Source organism: Carex rostrata, chromosome 1, assembly GCF_964058835.1.
Source record: "Carex rostrata chromosome 1, lpCarRost1.2, whole genome shotgun sequence".
NCBI classification, from domain to species: domain Eukaryota; kingdom Viridiplantae; phylum Streptophyta; class Magnoliopsida; order Poales; family Cyperaceae; genus Carex; species Carex rostrata.
The window spans coordinates 7870542-7895766 of NC_135918.1; the positions used below are offsets into that span (position 1 = coordinate 7870542).

The 25225-nt window shown below is 34.0% G+C and overlaps 1 protein-coding gene and 1 pseudogene across 2 annotated transcripts; one reads left to right on the plus strand and one right to left on the minus strand.

Moving 5' to 3' along the window:
- Positions 1-5602: 5602 nt before the first annotated feature.
- LOC144555771 (acyl carrier protein 4, chloroplastic-like) lies at positions 5603-7752 on the minus strand. Its single transcript, XM_078304203.1, has 4 exons — positions 7505-7752; positions 7320-7406; positions 6577-6699; positions 5603-5999 (listed from the first exon to the last, which is right to left on the minus strand). Exons 1-4 carry the CDS (start codon positions 7568-7570, stop codon positions 5847-5849), a joined length of 429 nt encoding a protein of 142 aa, XP_078160329.1. The 5' UTR covers positions 7571-7752; the 3' UTR covers positions 5603-5846.
- A 214-nt stretch (positions 7753-7966) lies between these two features.
- Positions 7967-14179, plus strand: LOC144565657 (sialyltransferase-like protein 4; annotated as a pseudogene). The gene is made up of 12 exons (XR_013514931.1): positions 7967-8110; positions 8651-8724; positions 8948-9037; positions 9627-9704; positions 9983-10083; positions 11245-11437; positions 11827-11917; positions 12228-12292; positions 12391-12536; positions 12645-12726; positions 13375-13484; positions 13790-14179. The product of XR_013514931.1 is annotated as a sialyltransferase-like protein 4 (transcript).
- The last annotated feature ends 11046 nt before the right edge of the window (positions 14180-25225 follow it).

Sequence of the window (25225 nt, forward strand, 5' to 3'; positions counted from 1 at the left end):
TGTCGTTCCCGGGCTGTTTGGGTCCTGATATGAGCAAGGTCAACATGATGTATTTACGCTTCATACATAACCAAGGCGGAAGATTATAAATGCACAATAGAACCGGCCAACTGCTATGCTTGCTACTCATGCTACTATGCGGATTTATTCCATCTGCACTCAGCCCAAGCCTTAGATTTCTAGAGTCACGTCCGAATTCGAGAAACTCTCTGTCAATATTTCTCCACTGAGGAGAATCAGCGGGGTGTCGTAATTTCCCATCTTTCTTCCGGTTTTCGGCATACCAACGCACTAATTTCGCATCTTTAGCATTTGAGAACAAACGTTTGAATCTCGGTTTTACGGGGAGGTACCACAATGCTTTTGCAGGAGGTCCTTTATTCGGTTTACAATCATCACTTTTATCACTGGCAATCTGCTTTGGTTTGTAACGTGATGCACCACATTTTGGACACTCGTGAAGGTCTTCATACTCATTTCGATATAATATACAATCATTTGGACAAGCGTGTATTCTTTGAACTTTCAAATCCACTGGGCACAATATTTTCTTCGCTTCATAAACATTAGGTGGTATCTCGTTTCCATCCGGAAGCATTTCTTTCAAAATTTGTAATAACTCAGTAAAACTTCTATCACTCCAACCGTTAGATGCTTTAAGGTTATATAATTTTAATACACCTTTCAATTTTGAAAATTTCGAACAACCAGGATACAATTCCTTATTAGAATCTTCGTACAAATTCTCAAATAAACAATACTGCTTATCATTATCAAAATCCTCTTCTAAATCACGTAACATTTGATCAAAATTATCACATCTATCTACCACCATATCATCATTTTCTTCGGTATGGTATTCCTGATGCTGGGTACGAGTGCCTATGTCGGTTTCCAATCCACGGAGATTATTCCCGTCGTTATCACCGGTATGGTATTCCTGATGCTCAGTACCAGTACCTATGTCGGTTGACAAACTCTCACCGTGACATAACCAACACTTATATCCTTGCTTGAATCCACGACGGATTAAATGGTTCCTCACTTGGTTCGGGTTGGAAAATTTTTGACCATTGTTACAATCCCGACAAGGACACGACATCAGTTTACTCCCCTTGCTCGCCATATCTTCCATAGCAACTTTGATAAATTCCTCGACACCTGTATTATATTCATCAGATAGACGTGATGCTTCGTACATCCAACTGCGGTCCATCTGCAATTATAATAAAACCCAATTAATTAAGAAAAAGGTTAGGGTACTCAATTCTGTTCACAATATGGCTTACATGGGGCCGGGTTACCATCCTATCCCACTCTGTGAATACTTTGTCTCAGTAGTGACCACATGTTTGTCGTGTTTTAGCTTTTAAGAAAATTTCGGCAGCATTTCCCCTTAGTTCCCCGAATACTCGGGGAACTAAGGGGAAATGCTGCCGAAATTTTCTTAAATGCCAAAACACGACTAACATGTGACCACATCCTAAAGGAGACAAAGTATTCACAGAGCAGTCCCAAAATGGGGACTATTCAAAATTAATCCCTAATGGATTAATTTTGAACGGGTATCATGACCTAAAGGCATTAATCATGCAGTTGTGGCTCGTAAGACAATACTCTAGCTACATACCTAAGCTAATATAAATACATCGATCTATGTACGTACTCTAGCTGTACACTCTTACCAAAAAAACACATTAATGCACAAAACTAATTAAACATGAGTTCTAGGTTAAGTTGTAGTACTTACAACTTTTTTTGGGATGCCGGATCGAGTGACATTAAGATCGCTGCACCAAATCTCTCAATAATACCCAATCTACATAATTAAACCGGAAAATCAGAACCTAATTAAGAGATGTACATATATAACATATATGCTATATATCATGCATATATACAAGTTGAAATAAAAAAAAAAATGCTCAAATAGCATATATATATAGCAAACTCAAAAGCGTGTGCATGCAAATCTTGAAATAAGAAAAGGTACGTATTCAAACTTATAAAGAAAATCTCCACGTATAAATAATATGTAGGTCATATATATAATATATTTGCTCATAAATTACACATTTAGCATGAGTAAGGCTTGGGTGCTATGGATAGCATAGAGGGCCACCGTGCTACGGCTCACTATTCGAGTTTTTAAAATCCAAATGGTCGATCCGAACCGTTCATCTTGTTCTTCATATTAATATGTGTTTGGAGACTGAATTTTACATTTTTTTAAATTTTTTTACTATTTTTTTAGATAGGTAGAAAATCAAATATCTTAATGGTGCAGAATTTTTTAGATCAAGTGATTTTCTACCTAGCTAATAAAATAGTAAAAAATTTCCAAATAATGTAAAATTTGGTCTCCAAACACATATTAATATGGAGAACAAGATGAACGGTTCGGATTGACCGTTTGAATTTTGAAAACTCAAATATTGAGCCGTAGCACGGTGGCCCTCTATGCTATCCATAGCACCCAAGCCTTACTCCATATAGCATATATAGCATATATATGCATGTGCATCCAAATCTCCAAATTTAAAGAAAAACTTGAAATGAGAAGAGGTATTCAAACTTAAAAGCTTGTGGAACGAATAAAAGAGCTAGATCAACACTTATAAGGTATAGATTTTGAACGGCCGGGGATCATAACTCACTTGTATAGGATTTAGGGTTTAGGGTATGAAAACCGAATCATATATAGCCAATAAATGGTGCTCCATTAATATCAAATTAGAGAAGAGAGATGATCAAATCTACCTGAGAAAAAAGAACTGAGATAGCTGAATTAATGCAGGGCGAAATAGCTGTTGCGCTCTTTAAGAGGGCGAGACCTAGGAAGAGAGACGACTTTCTGACAAAAATTAGTCTGAATTCAGTATTAGATGCACTATTAGGATCGGTTGTTACTAATAAAACCGATCCTGATACTATCAGGATCAGTTATTCTAAACATAAAACTGATCCTGATACTATCTGGATCGGTTTTCATAAAAACTGATCCTGATAGTGTATGAATAGTTTGAAAAATATGTAACTTAAAATCTGGATCGGTTTCATTGCTAATAACCGATTCAGATACTATCTGGATCGGTTTTTTTGAGAATAACCGATCCTGATAGTATCAGGATCGGTTTTCGTAAAAACTGATCCTGATAGTATCAGGATCGGTTCTAAGAAAAAACTGATCTTGATAGTATCAGGATCAGTTTTGAATGAAAACCGATCCAAATAATTGAACTATTAGGATCAGTTTTTTATTAGAACCGATCCTGATACTACCAGGATCAGTTTTTACGAAAACTGATCCTAATAGTTCATAAATTAAGATCGGTTATAACAAAAAAACCGATCTGAATTGTTTTTAGGATCGGTTGTTTTGTGAGAACTGATCCAGATACTTATTAGGATCGGTTTTCTTATCTAACCGATCCAGATAGGCCGATCCTGATTCCAGTTTTTCCACTAGTGTCATCTACTAAAACAATCGGAAATGTTTAAAAAAAGGTAGGCATATGACGTACAAAAAGCTTCCAACCTTCTTTATCTCTAAAAAGGGGGTGTCCTAACCATCCAACCGCTACTCCATCTCTGTTATCCATTGAACCTACTCTAAATAATCCCCCTTTTGCCGGATTATTACCAATGTAATCATAAAAAACTAATTTATCAGGAATTTTAGATCAAGCTTTCGATAAACTTAGATTTTTGGCTAGCCCGGCGCTAACTCTTCGATATATTTCTTGTTGCTCTCTGTTTTTTTAATGGTTGGCGGCAATTACTGTCAACAGATATATTAGATAAAAATAATAATTACAAAAATCTTTTTAATTAGTAGCAACAAGTTCTCCCTCGCTATAAACCTACGAATCTATACATAGAGACACATTATGCTATTCCTAATTCCTTTCAGATTTAGGTCACCACCCTGTACCTACTAATTGTTGCCCATAACCACCTCTTGTTCTCTAATGATATATCATTGATAAGATGATCCACCTACTTTTGCTTGTTAGAGAAGAATCTTCTATTTCTCTCTCCACAAAGTCCAGACCCTTGCCGTCCATATAACATTCCATCGAATCCTCTGTTGTTGAGACATAGCTAGACTCATCATGATCCATTCTTCCAGTAAATTGAAACCCCTCGAGAGGCTATGTTATGTTGTAGCCAGAGTCCCCTCCATTCTCTCTCTTTAAGTTGCAACTTTGTAGTTTTGCAAAAAAAACTATTATGTTTTAATCTGTGTATTGGTTATGTATACGCATTCCAGGAAAATTTTACAAAATAACATACTTTTGAAAAAAGTTGGCCAAAATACCTTCTCTCCAAATTCTTTGACAAAATAACTGTTTGACATCTTTGAATTTTACTTCTTTATAAATTGAAGCATATGAATTTTCTTTTATGACATATATGTACAAATTAATCACTTATTATACATACGAAGACAATTGAAAATATATTATGAAAACTCCACCTTTATTTCAAATGAAAATTTTAACAAAAAATGTCTATTAATTATATCCATGATACTTAAAATTTTACAACTTGAATTTTGCAAGAGAGATAAAAAAATAACATTTATACAATAATTTGTAAGATTATTTTCTCATTGCATATATATATCTCTTACTTATTTTAGAAATGACTTCTCATTTCATGTGATAAATTACAAGGACTACAAAAATCCCATAAGTGGCAATTGTTGCAAATCATGTATTGAGCAAATATTGAGCTCATGTAATTCATTCTTGTGTTTCCTTTTTGTAATATATGCCCAAGGGTTTTTCTCCAAAAGAAAAAATATGAGGCTCTAAAATGTATTTTTATTTATCAAATAGCGTGACAAAAAAAAATTATACTTAATAATTACTATAATGGAGAGAGGGTAACTTGGAGATATAAAGGGAGGGGAGGAAAAGAGAATATGGGGTCCACAGGATTATTTTGACAAAGAATTTTGAAAGAGGTATTTTGTCAAACTTTTTTCAAAAGTAAGTCATTTTGTAAAATTTTCCCGCATTCCAGATTAGTTTATTTATTTATTTATTTTTTTCAAAAATCTATTCAGTCTATATATAGCATGTTTCTGTTTGGTGCTTAAAATCCAATCAATAATAAATGCTATGCCTGTGCCCTTTTAAAGTTTTAATTTTCCAAAGATATCAAGCACTGTACTTGTCACATCAAACATATAAATTACTTCAACTGAAAAAAAAAATATTCCGAGTAGCACAAGCCGAATATTTTTTAGAAACTATAAATAGAAAAAAAAATTATCAATCAACTTGATTAATATTGTTTATACAAAAATTATAAGAACTAAAATGACATTTTGATTTGAATTTTTTTTTTTTTTTTTTACATACCGAATTGCCATTTCGGATCAAGATAGTTTCATATATTTTGAGGAAAAATTGTGCGGATGTGGACCAAAAACTTGTAAAACGACCACCAACCGAAATGACAATTCAGCAAAAAAAAAAAAGTGAGACCAAAATATCATTTCAGTTCTTATGATCAATATTTGTAAAAATGAAACCAATTAAGTTGGTTTGATAAAATCCATTTTTTTATTTATGTTTTCTAACAAAAAATCGCACAAGCCGGTCCACCACTTAAAAAAATAATAATAATTCCAAGCAATATCAATTCCGAGAAAAACTAGAATTAATTAAAGGGAAAACTAATGCATTTGTTCATGCATGACTTGGTTAATTACTACCTAGCAATCTGCTGTCTTCACAAAATTGGATGGTCTAATACTAAATAAAAAATAACACCAATAACAACAAAGATCAAATCCAACAATGAAAAACAAATGTGAAGGAACACGGTCTCTTTTACGCTGATGCTTCAGATGTCGTCTCGGTCGGCTTAACTTCGATCAGTTTCTCGATCAGATCAGCCGCCTCTTGAACTGTTGTGATGTTCTGCGAGTTATCTTCTTCGACTGTTATATTGAATACTTCTTCCAAGTTCATCACTATCTCCACCTACAAATTCCCATTAATTCTTTCATACATGATACATATAACATGTCCTAATTTATATATATATGTGCAGCAGGATGACAAAAAAAAAAAAAAATCTCTTTATCTCATAATTATAAGTTTTATGTCCATGTAACAATCTGATAACAAATTAACAGTCAGAAGATGCAATAATTTCCTTCTTTATTTTGAAGTTGGTCAATGCCTGCTCTAGACATAATAAAACATTTATTTTTCTCTTCATACGCTATAATATTTGCTTTTTGCTCACTTTCTTGGCTTAGAGATAACTTCCTATTTCTTTTGAGAAATTGCATTTTTTGCTAATTTGGTCCTTTCAGTTGCTACAGTAATACCAGTTAGTATGTTTAAACCTACGGGTTTCATCTCAAACAAAAAAGAAGAAGAAGAAGTTAGTATGTTTAACGGTAATTTTTTTTTTTTTCAATATGATGTGTTCTAGACCAGAATGAAACATATATGCCGTACTAATTATACACTTCTAGAATTCTAGTCAATCATGAATTTGTTCCAATAATTTCAAAACAATAATACTCAGATTTGGGGAAATTAGAAATACCGTGTCAAGAGAGTCAGCTCCGAGTTCTGAGAATTTCGACTCCGGCTTTAGATCAACGCTATCATTCAGTGCCAATTGCTTCTTTACTATCTCCATCACCTTTGATACAGTCTCAGGTTTGGCCTATTCATTTAATTAAACAAGCTCTGGTATTACTTGCAATGCAACATTGTATGTAGTGTATGTTAAGGCCTTATTTTTGTTAATTCATTTAAAAAAATGCATATTATAAGAAGTCATCTATACTCTATTTAATTTAAAAGGCAAATTGAATACAAGTCCCTTCCTCATCAAATTTGTCACTTGTTTCTCTTTAATTCCTGCCTCTCAAAATCATAACAAATTGGCAGGGGCGGAACTAAAAAACTTTAATAAAAGTGACTGAAAATTAAAGTGCACAATTATAATGAGTGAGATTTGAACCTAATATCTCTCAACCACAATATAGAGTTTTAACCACTAGGCTAAAACTAAACATTTGTCATTTATTGAGGGGTGACTAGACTATATAAAGAGTTTTAAAAAAAATCAATTAAATTTCTATACATATAATTAAAATTTTAAAATTATAGAGGTGACTTAGCCACCTTTGACTAAGTCTTAGATCCGCCCCTGCAAATTGGTATCAAAGATAGCTAGGTTGTTGTAACTAATGACTATCAGTACTAGAATTATTGTAACAGTATACTACAATTTATGAAAATCAACCAAAAAGAGAAAGCAAACTGAAATTATAATTTTACCGAGGCATATACTTGAAGCCGTGGGAACCTCAAAGAGGACAATCTGCGATTTGTCGTGCCAAGTAAGATGCTACAACTTTTACTTGCCTACAAGTTGCAAGTTTTTGGAAGATTAATCATCTCAAAAGCATTATAAAATATAAAATGAAAGGAAGATAAATATACATTAAAAAGAAGGGGTTTACCGTAATGCATTTAGTTTGGTTGAATGAGCACCCAAAACTAACAAACATGGCAGAGACACTTGCCATTAGAGGTTCTGCGGAAGAGAAGAAAAAAAATTTGGTTGGAATATTGAAGAATTTCAAAGGAATCAAGAGACAGAGGAGAGCAAAAGAAAGGATAACAACTGAATACACCTCTGTAATGGATTAGACAGCGGCTGAGGCCTGAGGGTAATCTCTTCACGAGCTGACGTGACAAAATCTTATCCAATCAAAATTACAGCTTTTATCTGTGTCGGCATGTTGGGTATAAAAAAAGGCTTTACTGAAAGCCTATCAATAGATTGAGTTATACTCGGCCTGCTTATTTGGGCCTTATTCAAATGCAATACCGGGTCTTTTCTTTTTGCACTTATAACTCTAAAAAAAGATTAATTGAGAAAAGAATAAAAAGTTCGGAGCGAAAAGTTCGTTTTTCCGCCGGGAGAAACAGCAGAGCGTCGATCAATCTCGATATTGAAGGTTCTAGAAAGTTGTAGATGAGAGTGTTAAAGGTGTGGTACGTGGCGGCGTTGGCCTCGGGCATGACCGCTCTCTATATCTATTTCTCCGTCGTCTCCAACTCCGGTGCCATTCTCTTTTCCTTTTTCATCTTCTTTTTGGTTCAAAATGAAAATGAAAGGTGTTTGCGTTAATTGCTGTGGAGTCCTTCGGATTTTCTCTTTTGCACTTGGACTTTCTTTTAATAACATCAAACTCCAAAAGTTGAAAGCTTCAGCGTTCAATTTGTAAAATGTTTAACGGTACATAAGTATTCTGGTGCTAGTTGCTCACACTTACAGTGCTACTGACTTGTGCATCTCGCTTACTATTGTAGTGTTAGCTTCTTTCCAACTTTTCTTTCATGTTGTGCTGTTTTGGTGTTTAATTGTATAATTTGAGGGTAAATGGTGGGTCTCGTTTAAATTTTGTACAATTCAAGCCTAATTGAGATGTAGTAAAAGAATTTAGGGTCATTTGTAACTGATGGTGCAGTTCATCAGTCACCTATCAATGTGTACCTTCCATTAGTTTTAACCCTTTACTGTAAAACTTATCTTATTCTAATACATATTTTCTATGTTATTGAGAACTATCATTTTTCTGATCATATCCCATTTCCTTTAGATGATTTATATGAGCTTTCAAGAACGGATAAAGGAGCCTTGGCGGCATTACAAATTGGTTTTAGTAAGTGTGTGGTGAGTTTTCTTCCAAACACTAGAATCATGTTGCGCATTTTTTAAAGCATTTGATGCCAATCAAAACAAAATCAAAATGTTGTAATGTGTTTATGCTTGCTTAGAGAAAATGATATAAATCATATTTAACGGTTTCTTTTGATATTCATTTTTGTTAGAAGTTTGACATTGCCAGTGGCAACTTCTTATAGTTTTACTTTTAATCTGCCAAAAAAAATTGCAGAATCATAATGGACTGGGGTTAGAAGCTGTGACAGCGAAGGATTTTTGCCGAGTAACATTGAAGTATCCTAGCGACACTGTCTCTTCATGGGTGAGTTTGAATATATAGATCTAATATTGCTTATTGTGCAACCTTTTTTTTTTTTTTTTTTTTTTTTGAAAATGACCCTTTAAATGTCGTATACCCTGAAAAAGAAGAAATGCCTCACGTTCTCCTATAACATGGGAGTACTCTCTTATATACCAAGTTTCTTCAAAAGTATCTCAAGATCCTTTGATCATTTATTCTGATATGCAACAACCATTCTAGAAGATAAGGGTTGCTCTGGACATAAGGGGTCCGGAGGACACTTATGATTCGGAAGGAAAGATGCACATGAATTCCTCTTTTCATGTATGTGTGTGTCTTGTGGTTGGGGAGCTGGGGGCACTAGGGGATGCGTACAGCCCTCCTTTTATTTTATTGGAGTAGACTTTAAGATTTTATTTGGTAGTCAATATACTTGAATTATTTATTGTACTCTACTGTTCTCTTATATTTTAACTTCTATTTTTATTTTATTGGAGTAGACTTTAAGATTTAATATTTGGTGGTCAACACTTGAATTTATTTATTGTACTTTACTGTTTTCGTATATTTAAACTACTACTATTCAACTATATCTTCTTTCAAATTACAGAGGGATGCAAAAACAGGAGACGTAGAGGGCTTATCATTTGATTTTAATCTCTGTGAAGCTGTTGCCACATGGGAACAGGTAGGAAATATGTCTTTCCTTATTGTAAATAATAAGGGCATTACCTTTTCCACATTTAGCTCACCTAATCATTTAAAATACCTAATCTAATGATAATTTTCGGAGGGTTGCATTTTGTTTGGGTTGTCTTTGTTAGATATTTTGGGTTTTAGTTGCACAAAAGCCAATTTTCCAAAGGTTTATATTCTATTTTCTAGTTTCAGAGGAACTCCTTTGGTTTTCAAAAAATATGACATATTAGAATTTAAAGATAAGGCTAAGGGATTTATTTATTGTAGGTTAGAAATAGTACAACCATACTGACGGAGGAGTATATTGATGCTCTTCCAAATGGTTGGCATGAATATGCATGGCGCAGGATCAACAAAGGAACCCTTTTGTAAGTGCCATATTTTATTTGTAATGACTTTTCTATTTTCCCCCAGAAAGGCAGAAATATCTAATACCCCCCTTCCCCCAAAAAAAATAAAGATAAAAATAAAATAAAAGCATAATTAAATGGTTTAAGTGAAGCAGAGTTTGAAGTGGGGAGGCTAAAGCTTTTTATTTTCTATTATTGAAAAGAGCAACTATTGCTGCCTGTCCCTTTAAACTAGACACCAACTTTTTACTAAGATAAATATAATTAAAAATTAAAAAACATAAGCTGGTTTCAGGAACCGTCATCGATCAACTAAGAAACCCCCAAAATGGTGGCTCCGACAGCAGCATGAGCCACCCAAACAAAACTCCAAAGATAGGCATGAATTTTAGTTTAGTACCAAATCCAGAGCTACAATGAGTGCTATATAATACAAACTACAAAGCATGCAAGCTCACTTTTGTACACCAATTATTATCTTATAATCTCTCGAGCTCTCTCACAACTAAGAGACCCCTATTTCTGTAACTCCCATGCACCTCCCTGACTTATGTATCAGTGGTTCTTTGACGTGCATCAAGCATCAATTCTATGAGTTTCTCTGTGTCTCCTAATTTCCTTGACAAAAAAATGCAACAAAGAGATTATAAGGGAAGCAATTGCTCTTACACTTTTGCATGAATCCCCTTGAAAACTTGATCTGTTATGTTCATTCCAAGTGACCCTCAAAAAGCTAAATGTGATGATTTCTAGGAAAAAAATCTTTCCTTAGACAACTTAAGTTCAATACTCCTCAGTTCTTCTCATCTAACACAATTAGAAGCCACAATATTAATTCTTGTTGACCCAAAACCCTATCTAAGGATTATTTATAATCAAATGAGGTATGGTTTCTTCCTCCTGACCTAAAGACGAAATTCATCACCTTGCCGTCCTTGATTCTCTGTATTAAAATTGGAAATTTGGAATTCAATCCATTCCTGTTCTGACATTATATTGGTAAGGCATGTTTGATATAGGTACGAGTATGTCATGTAAGAACAGAAATCGTTATACAGTTTTGTATGCTAGTTTTATTTGCAAGACTGAGCATTTTGAAATAGCCGGGAACACATAAATACACCCCTAAAATATTCTGGTCTATGTTGCTATCTATATTTTTCTTTTTGATTTGTTCAGAAATAATTGCAGAAACAAAACATTGTGCATGGAAAAACTAAAATTAATTCTTCCAGAAACACCCCCTTATGTGCCTCGTCAGTTTGGAAGGTGCGCTGTGGTTGGCAATTCAGGGGACCTTTTGAAAACGAATTTTGGAGAAGAAATTGACAAGTTTGATGTTGTAATTCGAGAAAATGGCGCTCCTATCCAGGTTTTAGTGTTATCTCTTGAAGACTGCCTTTTCAGATAACAAAACATAATTTGCAATTTGCAATTAGGTCCCTGCATCATTACTGTCACAGGAAATAGCATGTTACAAGTATTAAGTGATAAAAATGTCAAATTTGCCTCTTGTCGTTGCATAGTTACTTTACTTTAATTCAACTGATATTTTTATTTTCTTTCAAAATTCTTTGCAATCCTGAGCTTGAGTTACATTATGTAGATTGTTCGAAGGTACATGGTTTGTTTTTGTGTCACAAGATGCTAAAAAATTGGTGTCAAATTGCAAATAACCGATATGAATCATGTCTTAACTTCTGAATTAGACTCCTGCTAATAAGGCAGTATTTGATCTTATTTCTTACTTTCTTGTCATAGAATTATATCAAACACGTGGGGAGAAAGAGTACTTTCAGGATCCTTAACAGAGGATCTGCCAAGGCACTTGATAAAGTTGTTGAATTAGATGGTATAGTAAATTTTCATTGTCGTTAAATACTTGCTGAACATTTTATGTTCATACATTTAAAATCATTATGTTTTGACTTTGTTTTATGAAAATCAAAGCATGTGATTAATTAACTGGTGTGGACAAATAAAGTGTATTGATTTGTGTCTCTTCCAATCCTATGAATATAATTATCAAAATGAGGTGATTCTCTACAAAAAATATAGAGCTGGTGAGCTAGATTAGTCATTATAAGTCAGTGCTACCACGGACTTGTTGTCTTTGGTAATACAGTTTTCAAAGTGTATTAATGAAGGTACATTCAATGTAGAAAGTAGAAAGGAGGTGCTGATTGTAAAGACGACCATACATGATATCATGAATAAAATGATCCAGGTACAGTTTTTTTGCTGTTGTTAGTTTGTATAAAGAGCTGAAATTTTCTCATTTAAATTTAATCTTTTAATATAATTTTTTTTATCTGTGGAACATAGGAAATTCCAATAAAAACCCAGTGTACCTAATGGTAGGCACCTCATTTGGTTCTTCAGCTAAAGGCACAGGTCTCAAAGCGCTTGAATTTGGGCTGTCTATGTGTGATTCTGTTGATATGTATGGATGATCCTGGCTATAAAAAATGGTACCATAAAAAATCCTTATTTTGAAAATATTTAAAAAGAAAAAATGTTCCCACTTGTCATCATGGTGGTGGAGAACCAAATTTAAGTTTCATATGTTTTCTTTTCAGGACGAGATATTTTTCAGAATCAAGGGGAGGCCATACTCCTTTGCTTGGCCGAGCTTATTATCAAATGATGGAATGCCTTGGGGTATGTCTTGCTTTGACTATTCAGTCTTTATCCAAACTTTTGCAAAAAAATTATTGTTGACTGTACAACCAAATCTACCTCTGTGGTCAATGTGTTATTAACCCCAGGAGTGAGGTTATAGTAATATGCAATAGTATGGATCAACTCATGCTATGGACTTGTATCTCTGTTTTCAAATTTGAAATAGTTGACATGAACCACTCAATGAAAATGCATTTGCAGACCCAATTTTATATTTTTTTGAATTGTTTTACTATTTTTTTTCTGATAGGTGGAAAATCACTTGATTTTAAAATTCTAGACCATCCGAAAGCTGTGATTTTCTACCTATCTTAAAAAATAGTAAAAAAATTCTAAAAAATGTAAATTTTGGTTTCCAAGTACATATTCATATGGGGATCATGTTTAACCGTTCATTGACTGTTTGAAGTTTTCAAATAGAGATATAGATCCATTGTACGGGTCGATCTGTAATATGCATATTAGCATATTACCATAGCCTCATTCTTAACCTCAATAAAATATTTAAATGAAGCATCAAGTGAGCTTCAATTAAGCCAAAGTAATCTAGATGTGTCCTTAACTGTGGAAATAAACACCACAAGAGTCTTATTTTGAACAGAGTTTTGTTGGCTTACATAATGACAGCTTGTGAAGATACACTCTCCAATGAGAGCAAACCCTAATAGAGTATTACGGTGGTTGCCAAGCCAGAGAATAATTAATGCTGCTCGAGTTGCATCTGTGAAAATGTTACAGTAATTGTCTCCAACTCTTTCTAAGTGCTCCATTATTATTATTGCCCACTAATTGTCAAGAGTTCACCTTTGCATAAAAGATAATCACTGTACTGTTCCTAGTACAAACATATTCAGTACCCTGGTCTGATGCATAAACTGGTGAGATTGATTGAGAAGCACAGGAAGTGATTAATTGAAAGAAAATTCTATCAACAATACCTCAGTAAGTGATAGGGATTTTAATTTATATTATATTTTTTTTCTGACGAGTTGATTTATTTAGTGTTATTTAACTTTTATTGTTCCCCTTTGGCACATACTAGGAGGGTAGGAGCAGGAATGGAGGGTCCATTGCGTGCCTGTTCTATCATTAGGAGGAGAGAGAAAGCAATGGACAAAAGAGAGAATATGGTTCAGTCTGGACTAAGAGAGGCTGCAATCAGACATCAGGAATACACAGAAGGTGTTACATTGTATCCAATGGAGAAACACCCTGGTCATGGAATGGTTTGCATGGTTCCCTCTAAATAGTAAATTTTATATTCTTGAAGCTCAAAGATAAATTAGACAAGTGACCAGATTAGAGTTCAACAATAGTCTCATATTAATTTTGTTTCCTTTTTCTAAGACCCAGTATCAGAGGAATTCCTCGTATCCTCTGCATTAACTCAAAAGGGAATCTTTTAAGTTAATGCACCTCGACCATCCGATATGTTTTAAGATTCGTATAGATTCCACACTAATATTAAAGGGATCCCTATGTTATAGACATAAGCCGGATTGACTCCGTTTAAAACCGAACGGTTAAAGATTCATTAACTCAGAAGATTCCCTTTTGAGTTAATGCAGAGGATACGCATAGAAAAAGGTCTCGAGTCTCACGTTAGTATTCTAGTAGAAATTATAAATTTTATAAATTTCAAAGTTATTTTAGGGTGCTTTGTAACAGTATAACACTAGTTCATTAATTTTGGTAAATTCCTCCTTATTTCCTTTATTTTTTGACACCTTTAATAATTGTTATTCATTTTATTTTGGAGGAAATGCTGCATTATTATGTGTCCTTTGACGGGCGGCTAAAAATGATCTGGTATCAATGATTTCAAAAGCTTGAATCTTATGATCTTATCCATAATTAGTAAAATTGACATTTATATTCTCTATGGTCACTGACTCACTGTTAGTGTTGAATGAGTATTTTCGGGAACGATGATATGACGTGAAAATTAATTGAAGATCAATGATTATTTGGTTACGTAAATTAATTGTTTATTCCTTAAATTGGTATATCAGTATGAATGATTGCAGGGTAATTACATTGAGAAAGATTTGTCTGATTTTATAGATAATGATTTAATTATTTTGTTGATAATTTTGTGCATATAATTTGATCACTGGTCAGGATATATTTTGATGTGGAAAAAAAAACCAGTTAGTGAAGCATATTAAAACAGTATAATATCGTATTGTTTATAATATATTGGACGAAATTTGTAGTCACACACACACATATATATATAGGTTGACTAAAATCAAAGTGGTAGTTCCTGACCTTTGGTGCTATCAATTCATTTTTTAATTTTTAAAGTTCAAAATGTCGATCCGAACCGTTCAAATTATTCTCTATATTAAATTGTGCTTGGATACCAAATTTTACATTTTTCTGAATTTTTTTACTATTTATTAAGCCACTTTGAAAATCGCTGATCCAACGGTGGCTTCTGATTTTACTGTTTTGTTAAGTCACCGTTGGATCAGCGATTTTCAAAGTGGCTTAATAAATAGTAAAAAAATTCAGAAAAATGTAAAATTTGGTATACAAGCACAATTTAATATGAAGAACAACTTGAACGGTTCGGATCGACATTTTGAACTTTGAAAATTAAAAAACGAATTGGTAGCACCAAAGCTCAGAAACTACCACTTTGATCTTAGCCAACCTCTATATATATATATATAGAGTTAGGCTGGGGTGCTATGGATAGCATAGTGGCCTCTATGCTACGGCTCAATATTCGAGTTTTCAAAATCCAAACGGTCGATCCGAACCGTTCATCTTATTCTCCATATTAATATCTGCTTGGAGACCAAATTTTACATTTTTCTGAATTTTTTTACTATTTATTAAGTATTTTACAAAATTGTTGATCCAACGGTGGCTGCACAAAACAGTAAAACCGTTGGATTAGCGATTTTCAAAGTGGCTTAATAAATAGTAAAAAAATTCAGAAAATTATAAAATTTGGTCTCCAAGCAGATATTAATATGGAGAATAAGATGAACGGTTCGGATCGACCGTTTGGATTTTGAAAACTCGAATATTGAGCCGTAGCATAGAGGCCACTATGCTATCCATAGCACCCCAGCCTAACTCTATATATATATATATATATATATATATATATATATATAGAGAGAGAGAGAGAGAGATGAGTTACGGTGAGCCATGGAGTAAAATGCGTTTGTATTCTACGTCGTATTTTTATTTTGACGATTTTTAAAATTGCTTAATAAATATTAAAAAATTCTAAAAAAATATAAAATTTGGTCTCCAAGCACATTTGAATATTGAGATCATGTTGAGTAGTTCGGATAGGTCGTTTGGATTTTCAAAATAGAAATAGTGCCATGGAACACTAACTCATTTTACTTTATGGCTCACCGTAGCCCATTTCTCTCTCTCTCTCTCTCTCTCTCTCTCTCTCTATATATATATATAGAGTTGGGCTATGGTGAGTTGCGAAGTAAAGCGACTATTTTACTTCACGCTCATATTTTACGATTTTGAAGTTCAAAACGTCGATCCGAACCGCTCAACATGATTTCCATATTGAAATGTGCTTGGAGACCAAATTTTACATTTTTTGGAATATTTTTTACTATTTATTAAGCCACTTTGAAAATCGCCGATCCAGCGGTTCAGAAATTTTTACTGTTTTTTACTGTTCACCCGGATTTTCAGATTTTCAAAGTGGCTTAATAAATAGTAAAAAAATTCCAAAAAATGTAAAATTTAGTTTCCATGCATATTTTATTATAGATTAAACATCTAACGGTTTGGATCGGCTATTTGAACTTTAAAAATGAAGATATTGCATGAAATAAAAACGTGTTTTACTTCGCAACTCACCGTAGCCTTACTATATATATATGAGATGGGCTATGGTGCATTGCAATGCATAGGCATTATTGTGCATTGGACCATAAATCACTGATTCAAAGTCCAAATGACCGATCCAAACCGTTCATCTTGTTCTCCATATTAATATGTGCTTGGAGACCAAATTTTACATTTTTTGGAATTTTTTTACTATTTATTAAGCCACTTTGAAAATCTGAAAATCCGGGTGAACAGTAAAAACGGTAAAAATTTCTGGACCACCGGATCGGCGATTTTCAAAGTGGCTTAATAAATAGTAAAAAATTTTCAAAAAATGTACAATTTGGTCTCCAAGTACATATTAATATGGAGAACAAGATGAACGGTTTGGATCGGTCATTTGGACTTTGAATCGGTGATTTATGATCCAATGCACAAGGATGCCTATGCATTGCAATGCACCATAACCCATCTCTCTCTCTCTCTCTCTCTATATATATATCTCTATTATATTATTAAGCACGTTAGGTGTCCGATTCGCCAACGGCTACGATTGAGAGATGAAACTTCAGATTTGATCTCAGCTCTCCAATTACATATTTTGTCTTCTTTTGATTAAATGCATTTGTTTTATGTATAAAAGTCTAAATTTAGTTAAAAACATACCCACCACATATGCTGCCACACGATACGTTATAATTAAAATTGAATAAATTCTGAAATTTAGCGATATATTTATCTATTTTCTTATTTTCTTTGTTTCCATATTTCTCCTCTTTAATTGAGAAGACTCCACCTTTTATTTTCTTATTTATTGTTTCCTTACTTCTTCGTTTCTATACGGATCACAATGGAAATCTTTTTTTTTTATTTCCTTATTTCTCTTTCTTTGTTTCTATACATATTGGTGTGGGCAATTTAGAATATATTTTCGATATATAATATATCAATGTGTGTGTGTGTGTGTATTCTAAATTGGAAACAAAGAAGAATATAAATTGGAACGTGTGTGTGAATATATATTTGTTTTATAATGTGTGTGTGTATCTCTATTTCTCTATTCTTATATTATGCACGTAGTTGTCCTGATCCGCCAATGGCTGAGATTGAAAGATGAATTTTCGAATTGAATATCAACCCTCCAATCACATAATCTGTCTCTTTTGATTAAATACATTTATTTTATATGTAGAAGCCTAAATTTAGTTAAAAATATACTCGCCACACAGACTGCTACATGTTTGTCATACTAAAATTGAATAAATCCCTAATGATATGTTTATTTATTTCTCTTTACAGCTCTTTATAATTCCTGCAATTAAATTATTTCCTTATTTCTCTCTTTCCTCCATTTCATTTCTCATCTTCCTCTATAGTTTCAACAATGAAAATAGAAACAACCATATATTTTCGGATTTTGTTTATGGCTGATGTATCTTTGTAAATAGATGAATAACATATTTTGTGCTGATGGAAACAATAATATATTTCCGATCTAGAGAGAAAATGAAGAATATCTAGATCTTTCGCGTAGAGAAATTTTCATTGTTAAAATAATTTCCATCAATAACATATATGTAGAGAAAATCCTTAATTATTTGAATCATTTAATTATATCTTTTCCAATTTTATTTCTTTACCCATCATTTCTCCTCTAAATCGTTGAATATATATTTTATGTATCATACAATTAAACGTTTATTGACCTGTTTTTCAATTTTACATATTTCACCTCACTGTTTCATGCTGTCTTGTAAAGGTACCTAATATTACTAAATTGCCCATGTGACCCCTTCCCTGTTTGCGTGTAGAGTCATATTTATTTTTCCTTATTATAAATAAAAGCACACATCTCTTTAATGAATGTTCTTATATAGTTTAATTCTTTTAATTGACATTTTCTTGTTAATGGAACTATATCAAAATTTCAACAATAATTATCACATATGCAGCTCAGAACCAAGGAAAATCATGACGCAATCTCCTTCCGTTTCTTCAAAAGTATGCAATCTAATCCTTCTATTTTTTGCTATTAGAAAAATCTGAGAATAAAGAGGGAAACTCTGGTTGTCTTTGAGTGACTAATTATGAATAGTATAAATGTTACTTGCATGAATTTTTCATTGCATTTATTATGTTTTGTTTTCATGGGATTTATTTTTAAATCAAAAATTTGTTTCATGTTATATTTGATTTTTTTTAATGGTTAATCTGAAAAAACTTTCAAAATTTGTAAAAGTTGGTCTCCAAGCATATTCTAATATGGAGAACATGTTGAGTGCTTTAAATCGACTATTTGGACATTAAAAATTTAAAAATGACTTATAAGCATACACACTCATATACTTATGTAAGTAGAGTAGCCAACTAATTAGTTTTCTAATTTTCAAAGTCCAAACGGTCGATCCAAACCGTTAGATGTGATATATATATTAAAATGTGTTTGGCGACCAAATTTTATATTTTTTAGAATTTTTTACTATTTATTAAGTCAGTGTAAGGCTTGCTCCAAGATCGAATCTCTTCTTGCTAGGTGGTTGGATCTAAGCTTTGAACTTCACATCCATCTATCTAAGAGATGTGTTAGTTCGTTGTTTAGGTTCAAGATGAACCAAGAGGTGCTTCCAAAAGAACGGGTTCCAAAAGATCTAAAAGAAAAATCGACTTCCCTCTAACAAGAGATTTGACAATCTCTTTAGGTATAAATTCTTATCTCCTCTTGTGTGAGAAATGAATGAATTTATTTGTTTTTATTTAGTGCACAATAGGTGCTTGATGAAACTATTAAGAAATAATCTTGTTTGCTATTGTCATATAAATAACGTCATTTGTATATTGAGCCAAGTGGTGATAGAAAAAATTTTAAATTCTCACCACATAGGCATACACATGAAATCCCTTCAGAACCTTAATTGCAGCAACTCCTGCGTTTAACATAAAAAAAATTACAACAAGTCTTTTTGGGGTAAAAAATATATATTAACGGAACCTGTGATGATATATTTGACATGCTGTTGATATTTGCGAATTAATTGGAATCGGGGAAAGTCACCTGAAGTTTACCACATCGCAAAATTAGTTTTTGAATTCTTATATGTATTGGAGTCATTGAATTTTGAATTTATTCCAATCAGAATAATACAAACTGATTGAGTATCAATACCATGTTCAAATTAGCAAAATAATAAAATAAAAAATAGGTTACATTTATATATAAAAAAATGTATGTCTTAGTTAAACAAGTTAATATCCACAAAAAAATCTTCTTATATTTTATTTAATCTTATAATATGTCCCCGTTGCAACGCACGGGCACAATACTAGTATATATATATATATATATAGATGGGCTATGGTGCATTGCAATACATGGAGGGGTTTGTGCATTGGACCATAAATTTAAAATTCAAAATCCAAATGACCGATCCAAACCGTTCATCTTGTTCTCCATATTAATATGTGCTTGGAGACCAAATTTTATATTTTTCTGAATTTTTTTACTATTTATTAAGTATTTTACAAAATTGTTGATCCAACGGTGGCTGTTGATTTTACTGTTTTGTTAAGTCACCGTTGGATCAACAATTTTGTAAAATACTTAATAAATAGTAAAAAAATTCAGAAAAATGTAAAATTTGGTCTCCAAGCACATATTAATATGGAGAACAAGATGAGCGGTTTGGATCGGTCATTTGGATTTTGAATTTTAGATTTATAGTCCAATGCACAAACCCCTCCATGCATTGCAATGCACCATAGCCCATCTATATATATATATATATATATATAGATGAGCTACAGTGAGTTGCGCAGTAAAACGCGTTTCTACTTCACGCCGTATTTTCATTTTGAAAGTCCAACCGACCGATCCAAACCGTTTGATGTGATCTCCATATTGAAATGTGTTTGGAGACCAAATTTTATATTTTTTGGAACTTTTTTACTATTTATTAAGCAATTTTAAAAATTGCTGTTTTGCTGTGAACAGTAAAAAACAATAAAATTTTCTGGACCATAAGATCAGCGATTTTCAAAATTGCTTAATAAATAGTAAAAAAATTAAAAAAAATGTAAAATTTGGTCTCCAAGCACATTTCAATATGGAGATCATGTTGAGCGGTTCGGATCGGTCGTTTGGATTTTGAAATCACAAAATATGAGTGTGAAGTAAAATAGTCGCTTTACTTCGCAACTCACCGTAGCCCATCTCTCTCTCTCTCTCTGTATATATATATATATATATATATATATATAGAGTATGGCTAAATTGCTACCGGTAGCACTTCGACCTAAGTGCTTACGGGGTCATATCTTAGTATTTGATATTCAAACAACAAATCCAAACAGTTAGATGTTCAATATATATTAAAATGTGCTTGGAGACCAATTTTACATTTTTTAGAAATTTTTTACTATTTATTAAGATGGTTTGAAAATCGCCGTTTTTATTAAAATTCTGCACCATTAAAAAATAGTGATTTCAAACCATTTTAATAAATAGTAAAAAAAATCCAAATAATGTAAAATTTGGTCTCCAAGCACATTTTCATATAGATTGAACATCTAATGGTTTGAATTTGTTGTTTGAACATCAAATACGAAGATATGGCCTCGTAAGCACTTAGGTCGAAGTGCTACCGGTAGCAATTTAGCCATACTCCCTCTCTCTCTCTCTCTCTCTCTATATATATATATATATGAGGAGGGACTTAATTACACCCTTTTTTGGTGACACCGAATTACACTATATTTTTTAAAGTTCAAACTATTGATCCAAGCCGTTCAACATGATGGACATGTTAAAATGTACTTGCATATCAAATTTTATATTTTTTTAAATTTTTTTTTACTATTTATTAAGATGGTTACAAAAATTTAATGGTATGAATATAACAATTTTGTTAAATACTTAATAAATAGTAAAAAAAAAAAATCCAAAAAATGTAAAATTTGATCTACAAGCACATTTTAATATATCCATTATGTTGAACGGTTTGGATCAACTATTTGAACTTTGAAAACTTTGAAAATCGAGAGTGTAATTCGATGTCATCAAAAAAGATGTAATTGGATTCCTCCTCTCTCTCTCTCTCTCTCTATATATATATATATAGAGAGATGGGCTATGGTGCATTGCAATGCATAGGCCATGGTGTGCATTGGACCATAAATCACCGATTCAAAGTCCAAATGACCGATCCAAACCGTTCATCTTGTTCTCCATATTAATATGTGCTTGGAGACCAAATTTTATATTTTTTGGAATTTTTTTACTATTTATTAAGCCACTTTGAAAATCGCTGATCCAACGGTGACTGTGTCACACCCCGCGGCCACGGGTAGTAACAGTCCCCCGCCGTAAGCATACAACGCCGTGTATGCTTACAAGGCTAATCACAATTTAAACCAAACAACACGCAATTCAAAACAAGTTTCTAATATAAAATCAGAGTACACAGTCTGGATAGTAATAATACAACGAAAGTATCGCATCCGGATACCAACCATGAGGCCTACCCTATATCTATACAACCAACATATCTAGGGTCCTGAGATGGTCAGCTACTATGGCCCACTACTCGCGTGCCTCTCCGGAATCAATCGTACCTGTACCTGTAAAATAACCGGGAGGGTGGGGGTGAGAATAAAATTCTCAGTGCGAATTTGCCACAGTTTAGATTATTGGACTTGCAATCAAACTCTATATTCAAAGATGAAACCCAAACAATAAACAATGCAACAGTTATATAAGAAAACATAAATAACAGAATGCCACTACTCGACAACAGTTAATCAACCTGAAACACAATTTACGGAATTTCAATATGGATTTCAACACACAACATGTACTTTGGCTTAACTCGATTCCTAACGCAGTTCATTAGGGCTTGTAGCAATTACAGATGTTCTCTCGAGCTGAACCGTTATCAAACCCACATCTGTAGGGTTACAAGCGCCTACAGATGGCCAACCAAGCTGGACCCTTTATCGGACACCCATCTGCAATTGCTGTTTGGCTTAACCATTTCCTAAGGTCCGGTTACAAGTCACCAATACAGGTCAACTTGACACATATGCAAACACACGGACTCAAAGTTACCTATACAGGTCAACTTTGCTAAATCTCAAGCAAATATATCTCAAGCCACACATATAGGTCAGTCTCGCAAATTCTACAGATCGACGCATAAGTCAGCAGCGTCACCTGAATCCAGCCACCTAAACAGGTCGGTCTGGCAAATTCTACAGATCGACGCATAAGTCAGCAGCGTCACCTGAATCCAGCCACCTAAACAGGTCGGTCTGGCAAATTCTACAGATCGACGCATAAGTCAGCAGCGTCACCTGAATCCAGCCACCTTAACAGGTCGGCCTGGCAAATTCGTAAACACAGGTCAACGGATAGGTCACCGTTACCTTATCCAGCCACCTAAACAGGTCGGCCTGGCAGATTCATTCACAACAAGCACAATTCATAGAACTAAACAATTAATAACCATACCAACATGCCAATCAACCTTAACTAAAACAATTCAATCATTCTCATTTATGCAATAATCAATATACAGCATGAATTCCAAAATATGCAACAATTAATCATTCAACATGACAAACGAATAAACAGTTTAATTCCTGAAAACAAAGTATCAAACAAGTCCAAGAATCCCGCACCTTATTATGACGAGCGTACCGCTTAAGCTAAGGATCGGACGTCTCGTATGGTCTCGCAAGTTCTTGCTCGACCGAGCCTACACCTATATTATACGTATACTAGGTTTAACATTGGTTCAGGATCGAGGAGTTTAATCGAGTGGTGCTAGGGCTTATACCTTCCCTATTCAATTTCTATGTTTTTGGTATCAATTCGTTCGGTTCATTATTTCTTACCAAAATCCTCTAGGTCCTCGGGACCATACAACTCTCCATTTGGTGACCATCAATCACCGGTTCACTACCTTGGTTCTCGGTTCATTTCAATTTACCGTTTGGTTAACCCTAATTTGGTCAAAACCTCAAATCGGCTGTTAAATGTTCTAAAAATTCACGATCAGGAGGCAACCCTACCGATTACAAGTCTAATTGGTCGGGTTAAGCAAATCAAATCACGATTAGGCCAACTTTCAATTTTGGCACGAAACCCTAGAAATCAGATTTCATAAATCGGAAGAAATCGGGAAAAAGAATGACAAACAAACTAGTAAGAAGTGTAGAGGAACTAGTCCTCGAGCAATTCGAGCACAAATCTCGGGTTTAAAATGAGAATCCGAGAAATCGAGAAAATTCGAGGTTTCGAAAGTAAAAAGGAGAGAAAGAAATACCAAATAGAAGGGTTCTGAGAGATCCTCGGCTGCTTTCTCGGTTCCAAACTCGATTTCTCGCAACAATCGGGAGTCTGGAAGAAACGGAAACTCACGGGATCTTTTCCTTCTCTCTTAACCGAAAATAACTTAGAAATGGGGATAATGGTGAAGTGAGAGAGAGAGAAGGTTTAATTTGGGTTTTAGGGTTAAAATTACCCTGAATGCGGATTAGCCAATCCGCACTGCGGGTTACCTAATCCGCACTCGAGACTTAGTCGGTTGTCAGCCGAATCCAGGAAAAGTCCGAGCCTACTGCGGATGAACCTGATCCGCACTGCGGTTCAACCTCATCCGCACTCACTACTTAGCCGATTTCAAGAAAATTCAGTGCAATACAGAAATTCATGAGTGCGGCTAAACTAATCCGCACTGCGGATCCCTCACCCGCACTCACTACTTAGTCGATTTCAGGAAAATTCAGTGCAATACAGAAATTCATGAGTGCGGCTAAACTAATCCGCACTGCGGATCCCTCACCCGCACTCACTACTTAGTCATATTTTTGTCAAAATTCCAGAAAAATCCTGAGCCACTGCGGATGAGGTTGATCCGCACTGCGGTCAATCTAATCCGCACTGAGCCCATAAGGTTCCGAAATCTCGAAATTTCGACGCGGTTTCAATTCACAATTAACTTACTTATTTAGGGAAACCTTAATTAAGGTTTAAACTTCCATTTTATTAACACAATTTATCGGTTCTTCCTTTTAAATCATTTCAATTTAATTGTAAAAATTTCGTAACGTAACATTTCTCCCCCCCTTAGAATAAAGTTCAGTCCTCTGAACTAAATTGCGTACCTGATTCGTTGAATAGTTCCGGGTACTTCTCACGAATGGTTTCCTCATGTTCCCATGTTGCTTCTTTAGTCGAATGGCGTCCCCATTTAACCAGGACAAGTTTAATCGTCTTGCTCCGAAGTTGCTGTTCTTTTCGATCCAATATCTGCATTGGCTCTTCTTGATAGGACAAGTCACCTTGGACATGCAGGTCCGAGTGATCAATGCAATGAGACGGATCTCGTACGTATCGGCGCAATTGTGACACATGAAACACCGGATGAACCCGGTCCAATGCTGGTGGCAATGCAAGCTCATATGCCACCGGTCCCATTCGCCTCAAAATCTGAAACGGTCCAATATATCTAGGACTTAACTTGCCTGATACGCCAAATCGGTGTACACCCCTGACGGGTGAAACTCGAAGCCACACGTGATCCCCTTCTTGAAACTCCAACGGTCTTCTATGCACATCCGCATATTTCTTTTGTCGCTCTTGGGCCGACTTAAGCCGACTCAA